Here is a 10,507-nt window from a genome sequence, read left to right on the forward strand (position 1 = left end):
ATGTGTAGGATGAATTGGATATAGAGAATCCTTATTTAACGGTATAATAAAATATCATCATGTATAAGATTCAGTTTGTGTAGGACATATGATATAGGAAGTTTAAAGAAATAATAAGTCATTCCTATTATGTGATAACTTGATATCATATTTATCATAGTTATTTATGGAATGTTTGATGTATTTCCTTAATTGTTACATCAATTGTTGGATTGTGTGGTTTAATGCACCGGTATGGGACGGTGGCATTCTAGGGATGGATTAACTTATCAGTTAAGTCCTACCTATTTTATATAAGGGAATGGATTAACTAAAATGTTAAGTCCTACTTATATTTAAGTCAGGTCAGCTGAACAAGTTGAATGACTTATAGAGGATTAATTTATTATATATGGGAATGGATTAACTAAAATGTTAAGTCATACTTATATTCAAGTCAGGTCAGCTGAACAAGTTGAATGACTTATGGAGGATTAATTTATACTGGATAGGATGGCTACTAGATTTTATATATATAAGTATGGTGACATGATATGAGCTTGAGTTTCAGGATCAATGGTTAGGGCGCGTATATCGCCAGGGATGTGTAGCTAGATATAGTGTAGTTGTGTACCCTGGTAGGTCTAGGTACTCATGCCCACTATATGTGCGTTTTGCATGTTGCCTACTATTCAGGTTGAGACAACCCTATAGTCTAGTGAGGTTCCTTTAGTGTGTATATATATATATATACGGACTACTAGTTACTGTTGGATTGACTAGGATGTCTACGTGTATCTGATTTCTGCTTGGACTGTAGTAGAGTAGAACTTATTTGTGGGCCTGACCCACCATTATTTTTCAGGTGTTCGTCACGAGTAGAGGTTGTTCGTGCTGAGCGGGGATCAGTCTACTTCATTCTTCCGATGCTACATAGGAGTTCCTTTATGATTTAGTTTCCTGTTTAGATTACTGTCATTTGTTTAGTTTGGATTTTCTAGGGGTCCACACAGTATGGATTCCCGAGTTGTATTTTGGAAGATCAGTTGTATCAGAAGAGTTTATTAATTAATGGAAATATATTATAAGGTTTATTATTAGATTATCATTTTAGTTTCTTGTCAGCATTTTATTTATTCTTCTTTATTCTTTTGTACTCTGTGTTCGTTTATTATCAATTTGTTTTGATATCCTCAGGTATTCGGGCGTGGGCCTGGCCAACCCGCATTCGGAAATTCGGGGGTATCACAAGTGGGTACCCTTGAAGTATACATAAATGAAGTTGAAAAACAACTAGATAGAAAGTGAAAATCATAAGGTCATATAGAGGTGGTGAATATTATATAAAGTATGATGAAACAGGTTAATACTCTAACCGTTTGTTAAACTCCTTGAAATGTATGCCATTTGTGTTCAATACACTTTGCTATACATGCCACAGCAGAAGCGTGTAGCTGTAGCTGTAAGGCGTAATCGTACTCTTATGGAATTGGTTAGGAGTATGTTAAGTAATTTCTCGTTACCCATAATATTGTGGATATTAAGTAATCTAAAGGGTACAAGTTTTACTATCTGAAACATAGTACGATAATTATTGAAACCGGTAATATCAGATTCATTAAGAATGGTGAAATCAATGGGAGTGATAAAAATAAGAATTTGATCATTTCAGAAGTTAGGGTACAAATATCTTTACCTATAACTTATAAGGAAATAATTGTTCCTTCAGTTGTTGAACCGTATAACAACGAAGAACAATTAAATGATCAACAACTCTATAATGAGATTGTTACTAATGAATAGATTGTAGAAGAATCAAAAGGAATAACATTAAGACGATCTCAAAGAGAAAGGAGATCTGCTATTCCGGATGACTATGTGATATATCTGCAAGAATCTAATTTTGATATATAGTGAGATATATACGGATCCGGTTACATATTCATAAGCCATTAACAGTAATGATTTTACTAAATGGATTAGTGTCATGAATGAAGAGATTATAAAGAAACCTTCTCTCTAGTATTTAAGAAGGAATCTTTTAAAATATCATGACATTAGTAGCTTATTAAGATTTAGAGTTACATCAAATAGATGTGAATACAATTTTTATGAATAGGAATTTATAAGAGGAAGTCCATATGGAATAACTTGAAGACTTCATATTTGAGAGTAAAGAATTCATGGTCCGTAAACTTAAGATGTCAATATATGGATTTAAACAAGCTTCCTGACAATGGTATATTAAGTTTAATGATACCATTATTTCTTTTGGTTTTAAGAAAAACACTGTTGATCAATGTACATACTAGAAGGTTAGTGGGAGTAAGTTTATATTTCTGATTCTATATATTGATGATATTTTATTTGTTAGTAGTAATCTTAGTTTATTATATGAAACTAAAAGTTATCTCTAAGAACTTTGAAATGAAATATATGGATGAGACATCCTATGTGATAGGAATAGAAATATTTCGTTATACATCACATTGATTTGTTTTTAGAATTGTCTCATAAAGCATATATTAAAAGAGTTCTAGAAGATTTGGTTGGAGGAACAATATTATGAAAAAGTGCAAAGTAATTTATGATTACTTTGTCTATTATGAAATTTTAATTTGTAGCATGCTTTGAGGTTATAATTTATGATTGCAGAATTTATTTTAGGACTTGGAGTTATGGGTACCGTTTTCAGATTGCTGAAAATTTATGCTGCAATTGTTGATCTTCTTGTATAAAAAATGATAGGTATTCTAAAGTTGAAATACTTTATCATTAAAGAAGATATTTAGAAACAACGAATATCTATGGAAATTATATGCACACAACTTATGATTGTAATCCATTAATGAATGGACTACCATCCAAGACATTTATGAAACATATTGAAAGAATGGGTCTTAAATGTAGTCAATGATGATTATTTTTTAATTGTGGATTGCTTAAATAGTGCTTATATATATTTGACATTTTGCGCTGATTAAATGTGTTTCTGATATTTCCTATTAATTAATGTACATGTACGTATTGCTTTAATAAGTGGTAATAGGAATAGTCTTGGAAAATACATTATTGTTAGATCATTATTGATACTTCTCATTTATAAACTATATTGAATAGATTACTAGTGTTGTGGTACATGGAAGGGACTGTGTAATTTAGGGACATACAACCGCCATGACTCACATTGGTAGTTTATTTACCATAGTATTTATGATGACCAACTTAATACCTTAATTTGATTTATGGCGCACACTAATGACTATTTTATTAAACCACTACAGAAGTTATCATATGTGCCAAGTGGGAGAATGTAAAATTATTTATTTAATTGTGACCCACATGATTTGGACATGTAACATATTACTTGGTGGTTAAGTAAATAGATATCAATTAATATTATTTATTTAATGTCAACTTATAATTACGTTTTTGATAATTACTTATTGGAGAAGTGTTTTATTTTCTTATTTCTTATTTTGATGGAAAGTAGAATTATGTTGCTAATAGGAAAACTGGTCCTCTCTCTGCCTTTATAAAAGTGCATATACTCCATCAACTATATACAATTAATGATACAATACGTAAAAGTTTTATGTGTGCAAAAGGTCAAGAGAGAGAAACCAGTTTCCACCTTTGCTTGTTGATCAGAGTTGCAGATTAATTTGTGGTTAAAGGTTGGATTTAATCTCAACAAGGTTTGATATCATGAATCGAGATATTTATATCTAATTAATTATTTATGCATTATAGATATGTGAAAATCATGAAGTTCTAAGATCTTAAGATTCATGTAAATATTGTGATTAATGATTTACACGAATAATTATAGATTACAGAAAATTCTGCAACGTAGGACAGCTTTTAGGCATCTTGTCAAGCTTGAAATTGGAAATGGAAGACATTCTAATTTTTGGTTTGACAGTTGGTGTTGCTTTGGGCCACTTTATCAACTCATCTCATCCCAACAACTAAGTGTTTCAGCCCTTGACACCAAAACCAAAGTGAGCTCATTCATCTCCAACTCAACTTGGTTCTTCCTTTCATCACTACCATCATACGTTAGTTACTACAAACAAACAGACTGCATATACCTTGCCCACAAAAGTTAAATAAACTCCAGTGGTTACCATCCTCTTCTGGTGAATTCTCAATTGCACAGACCATGAAGCACCTTAGCAGACACTTACCTCATTGCCATGACCTCATTTGGTATGGTTAAACCCCTAAATCCCAAAGCATTCATTCACCCTATGGGTGGCCATTCACCATCGGCTACCAACAATGAATATAAGATGTATTGCGCACTTGAATTCCACCATATGTGTATTCTGCAACAATATATGCATTGGAATCCCATGACCAATTACTTTTCAAATGTTCCGCGTGAGTCCCTTGTGAACATTTATACAAATGTGTTATGAGTTTCACATACTGCCACCAAATTGGGGAAGCTTAATTGTATGGATGGCTCACCATTGGAGAGGGAACTCCTCCATTCACAACAAATCTGTTTCTAAACTGGCTCTGCCATCCCTCATTTACAACATTTGGACAGAGAGAAATAAGAGGATCTTCAAAAAAAAAAAAAAAAAATGGCTGTCAGCAAATGCAGTCCTCCATCGAACCTTGGATGCAGTGCGATCTAAGTTCATGCATGTCAACCTCTATCAAAGACTCAGCTAATGCAAGGAGGAATGTTGATGAATGGGAATTGCCTGACATTGTTATACGACCACCAGTTGAACCACCTGATCAATGATTCTGCAGAGGATGACTTTCCATCCATGCTGTCACCGGATTGGGAGGAGCCGTACAACGGTCTCCTATTTTTGAGTTGCCTATCTTGGGCTGGGCTTTCTTGTTTTTGCACCTACTGTTGCATTAATAATAGCTTCGGCTAACATTCCACATTGTGGACTTGTACATTTGTTATTATTATATTTATAAAATTGAAATTCACGTTTCAAAAATCCAAAAAAAAACCTACTTTGGCACTCTTATTCTTCAAGTCAATCCAAGTCCAAAAGAAGCTTCTTAGAATCTGATACATAGCCTGTTGTAATGAATTAAATCAATTTTTTTTTCTTCTTATTTTGCTTAGGTAAATGCATTATGAAATCAATTGTTGCAAAACTTACTATAAACACAAGATTTTACGCTTTCTTCATCCAAAATAATTCATCACCCATGATGTAAAGAAATCTTAGTGGTCTCTAATCAATAAATAATAATTATTATTATTATATAGTATATACATACACATGTATCTATGAAAATGACAAAAAAGAACTCATAATTTTGTGGGTCTATTTTATTTATACTTTGGGTTGGGGCGTAAAGTTGTTTTGGGTCGAGTTGAGAATTAAATGGGCTTTGGGTCTTGTATTGTAATATGGTCTTGCTTCTTGGTTGGATTTGTTGTCTCATGTGACTATACTTAGGTTTTTTTTGACCTGGTAAGGAGAGAGGAAGGCACTTAAGGTCTGACATTTTATTCTTTGAGCAATTGCTTGACTTTTTTAAAATCTCTCTCTCTCTCTCTCTCTCTCTCTCTTGTAAACGACTGTCATAACGAGGTGGGGCTAACCATACTCCAAATCACAAACATATATAGTTTCATCCAGTGTCTATGCACATAAGTCGCATGCAAGCTTAAATGATAGGGTCTCTCTCTCTCTCTCTCTCGTAAACGACTGTCATAATGAGGTGGGGCTAACCATACTCCAAATCACAAACATATATAGTTTCATCCAGTTTCTATGCACATAAGTCGCATGCAAGCTTAAATAACAGGGCCACTAAAGTCACTGAATAATTTTTTCGAATAAGTCCCGAATCTGATATTTTTTTTGTTTATTTCATCTATTTACACAGTTTTTAAAAAATAATTATTTAATACGTGATAAGTATAACCAGCCACGTCAAATTTGATGTTAATTCGAGAATTCCTTTTGAGTTCCCTTATCATTACTCAATTGAAAAAAAAGAAAAAAACTTAACAATTGATGTTGGTATATATTATATGGAAAAAGATAAATTTTGCAATTGATTTGACGCACGTGTGAAACATTGATTAGGTTGACAAAGAGTACTTGGACGCTATTTATTGGAGTCGCTAAAGCGATCATATATTATAGTAATACAATTATTAGAAAGCTAGAGAAGACGTCCATGCAGCAAACATAAACTTTAATCTATCCTAAAAGTGAAAGATTCTGGTTTCTCTTGGTAAATCCAACCAAACTTCTCCATGTAAGGGTTGGCTAGGGCTTTTGGAGGGTAGTTTTCAATGCAGTCTCCCCAAACATTCTCATCCTCCAAATCCCTAAGAACCTCCCACACGCAACTGTTACACTTAAAACCAGCTCCAAAACTGATCATCCAAACCCTATCACCCTTCTTAAGCCTCTTCTTGGCCTCCATGTACCCTAAAACATACCACAGGCTACTGGCCGAGGTGTTCCCAAATCGATGCAGCGTCATCTTTGCAGGCTCCAGATGATGCTCTCCCAGCTCCAAACCCTTCCCGATTGCCTCGATAACCGCGGCACCACCGGGGTGCAAGCAGAAATGCTCCACCCCAGTCTTGAAATTCAAGCTCACTTTGCCTCCTCCACTCTTGGTATACCTAGAAAAAATGTCCCAAAATTTTTGTAGCATTGTGTAGCGAAACAATTCTCTAAATGGCAATACCTTTGGAGCTATGGTTCTTATGTTTTCGACGAAGGCTCCATTCGCCACCTTCGGGAGGCTCTTGCCGAGGTGAAACCCTAGATTTTTATGGTCATCTTCTGTTTGCATGCAACACCCATGTGCTTCATCACTTGAGCCGAGATGGGTGCGAACCAAACACTTCAAACTCAGCTTAGCTCGATGTTTTAGAGCTCTGTTGTTTGTCAAGAGGATAGAACACCCACCTGACCTAAACAAACAGTTGGAGAGAATCATGGACTTGTCTCTTCCTGAGTACCAATTCGGAGCTATTGATTCCGAAGTCAAAACTAAGGCCAATTTGTTCTTTTGAGATTTGAAGATGCTTTGAACAACATTGGTAGATATAAGACTTGCACTACAACCCATTCCAGAGAGATTGAAGGACTTAATGTCCTCTTTCATTTTGTAATGGTTGATTATTCTACAAGTCAAAGAAGGGACTGAAGCGAGCATGGACACGTTCACGACAAGGACATCAATGTCTAGTGGTGAAACTCTGGACTTGTGGAAGAGCTTGTCGAGTGTGTTGAAGAAGAACTCGTCCATTTCTGATAAGCCATCTGTGAGAGCAGGAGATTCTTCACGGCCGGCTATGATGTTTCTTGGGCCGTAAGTGTCTTCACCAATGCCTGAATTCACAATGGCGCGCAAGAGGAACTTGTACTCCTCGTGACCAAGGCTCTTGTTTCGCTTGATGATGGAGCCGGAGAGATTGGTGTTGAGTTTCCGATCATCAGAGGGCTTGAAGCACTCATAGTGCAGTATGTAGCAGCCTTGGTGTCTGTATTGATCAACTAACTTGAATAGGAAGAGGAGAAGATACAAGAGAGAAAGGACATATAATAACATCATAATGAGGAGCTCAATGCGCGTGTGAGGGAGAGAGAAATGGATGGATGGATGAATGGATGTTGATGCTGAGACTTGAACTTTTTTTATATAGGCATTTGAGAAGCAAATGTGAAGTACGTGAAATTAACTCCTCAAACCAACTGCAAAGGCTCTCCATTCAAATCCTCCATTAGTGCTAGCTTTGGTATAGATTTTGGACGTACTTAAGAAAGTAAGAAGAGTTCCACAAGAAATCAAACCAAAAGGAATATGGAAAAAAGTGCTTTTAACACAAGTTCAAGCAAACTTTGACTAACGAATGCAATTAATATATGGATATCTGTTAGCCTACCGTTCATATATCATTAAATGTTTATATTTATTTTTTAACCAAACTTTTTTTTTGACCATCAAGATTACATAAAGAGCAAGGGTGAATCCAGGAATTGTTAATGGGAGGCTAATATTAAACAAAGGGGAATTGGGGATCGAAAGTATAAAGAATTGAAATTTTTTAGAAGAAATGAGCTCTCTGATTTGTGCAAAATTAGGAATTTAGGAGTTTTCTGTGCTTTGACTTAGTGATTATTTAGGGCTTGTTTGGTTTGGGCCTATTTGGTTGGGCCTTTATTTTAAAATTGTGGCTTAGATATTAGGCCTGTTTGGATGGGTTAAAATTAGGGACTAATAGTACTATTAATTTTTTCTTTTTTAAAACATTGGGCTAAATATACCTATACTAAAAATTAAAAAAAAATTATTTTTGGTGGGGGGTCAAGCCCTCCCTTGAATCTGCCACTGGTGGAGAGAGAGGTTTTTTTTTTTTTTTTAAAAAAAGGTTTCAATTCTCACACTCTGTTTCATAAATATACTGTAAACACACACACACACACAACTAGTGCGAATTTCGCTTCCTAAGTAGAAAGCACCTATATCAAAATAACTATTCAAAAACATATTATTTAGGTTAATTTGTTGTTATGTGATAAAAAGTGCAGAAAATGACTACGTACGTTGCAGAAGTACTGATAGGTGGACTCAGTTGGATTGCGTATCGTGTGTTAAATGGTCATTGGTTGAAGGTTGTATATGACCAAAAAAGTCAGCAGAGTAAAAAATAAGGTAGTTGGATATTAATTAAATTTGAGAAAAAAACAGTATTACTCATAAATTTGCTAGTGGCTGCTACTACCAAACGTACATTAGGTGTACCACATATATATATATACACCAGGCCATTGATGTTGTGTACTGTGATTACATGAGAAGTAATGGACGACAAAAGTTGATGGGAAATGATTTCAAAGTCAACGAGTTGGATATAATTTTTAGACCTATTGTCTTAAGGATAATGCTTCAATTATGTCTCATCAAAGCAAATTATGTTCTCATAGTAACGTGTTCTAATAAAAAGTTGATATTTCTTTTAAACTTAAAAAAATACAAGACATGGGTTATACTTGGCCATTTTTTATAGTTAAACCAGACAGATCTATTTTTTTTTTTACTCAACTTTAAATATTATTTTTAATTAACTTATGAAAAATTTTACTTCTTGTTATTTTTAATTTGGTTAATGCATTCTTTACTTTTTTATCTCTTACATTAATGGTCAATCAAATATTTTCACTGCTCGAATATATCACTGCTCAAAGTTGATTTGTTTGGGAGTGATCAGCCTCAATATTAAACAATGGAATAAAGGGTAGGGATAGTAATTCGTGTTAACGGGTCGTATTTGTGTCAACACGATTATGACACGAACACGATTAAAGTCGACACAAATACGGTTAATCGTGTCAAAACCTATTAACACGAGCACGACACAATTATTATACGTGTAACACGACACGACATGCATAACCCATTTAATAAATGAGTCAAGACTTGATACGATACGAAATGACATGAAAATTTACTTTTAAGTCATTTTTGACACAAATACGATACATTTATTTTACACTTTTAGCTAAACAGGTCATTTTTTACACGAATACGACACAGTTATCTGACACATTTAATTAATCGGGATAATCGTGTCACAATCGTGTTAGCAGAAAACACGAACATGACACGTTTAGTTAACGGTCAATTCGTGTCAACACGATTACGACACGAACATGATTAGGCCAAATCCAAACCATCTCATCTCGTGTCGTGTTCATATCATGTTAGCATGTCGTGTCAAATATTGTCATCTATATCCATGACCAATGGTCTGATAGTGCATTTGCTGTTGCGAGAGTTGCAGAAGAGGTGAATTATCCGTTGTCAGAAACACTGGAAATACCTTGTGGAGCTAGATTGTAAACTATTGTTCATTACCGAAGAGAGACAGAATCGATGCGGTGAAGTGGTGACGTTTGTGAAGATTAATGAGGACCAAAAGGACATCAGGTTTAGCTATAATGTCTTACGTTAGCTACTATTGAATCAAGTAAAGGGTGCATGAATCGGTGATCAATGTCTGTATTTGTATGCAGTTCTTTAACAATACTCCGAGTACAGTACTCCGATTAGGGGCATTTAGTAATAATTAATTGTGTTTTTTCTTGAAAATTCTACCATTCAATTTAAAATATTTTTCTTTAAAAATATAAATATTTTTGTAGGTAAAATATTTTTTTTAATTTTTATTTTTCTGCGCTTAATAAAGGTCTAGATCGAAGTTAAAATCAAGTACATCAAACAGAGAGTGAAAAATAACTTGTCGAAAATTAATAGGTAAGTTGTTTTTGTTAAATTTTAAGATTTTTTTTTCCCTTCAGAAATATTTTACAACAATCTGACACTAAAAAATAAAAACATATTTTTAAAAAATATATTTTACATCTAAACAAACACAGCCTACATTTTTATTTCCGTATGAGAGCAACATAAGAATTTCAATGAATATCTATCGGCTAGGATACCTTCGTTCATTTTGGGCTCTCAGTCTTGGATACCCTCTCGGTATATTGTGCATTTTGGGCTCCCAGTC

The 10,507-nt window shown here is 34.2% G+C and overlaps 1 protein-coding gene across 1 annotated transcript; it reads right to left on the minus strand.

Moving 5' to 3' along the window:
• Positions 1–6,060: 6,060 nt before the first annotated feature.
• LOC132314918 (3-ketoacyl-CoA synthase 12-like) lies at positions 6,061–7,580 on the minus strand. The gene has a single exon (XM_059813689.1). It carries the CDS (start codon positions 7,546–7,548, stop codon positions 6,172–6,174), a length of 1,377 nt encoding a protein of 458 aa, XP_059669672.1. The 5' UTR covers positions 7,549–7,580; the 3' UTR covers positions 6,061–6,171.
• Between the last annotated feature and the right edge of the window lie 2,927 nt (positions 7,581–10,507).

The sequence above is a fragment of the Cornus florida genome, unplaced genomic scaffold (genome assembly GCF_030987335.1).
Source record: "Cornus florida cultivar Cherokee Brave unplaced genomic scaffold, ASM3098733v1 CherokeeBrave_3.0.0_Hap2_Chr06, whole genome shotgun sequence".
In the NCBI taxonomy this organism is placed as follows: domain Eukaryota; kingdom Viridiplantae; phylum Streptophyta; class Magnoliopsida; order Cornales; family Cornaceae; genus Cornus; species Cornus florida.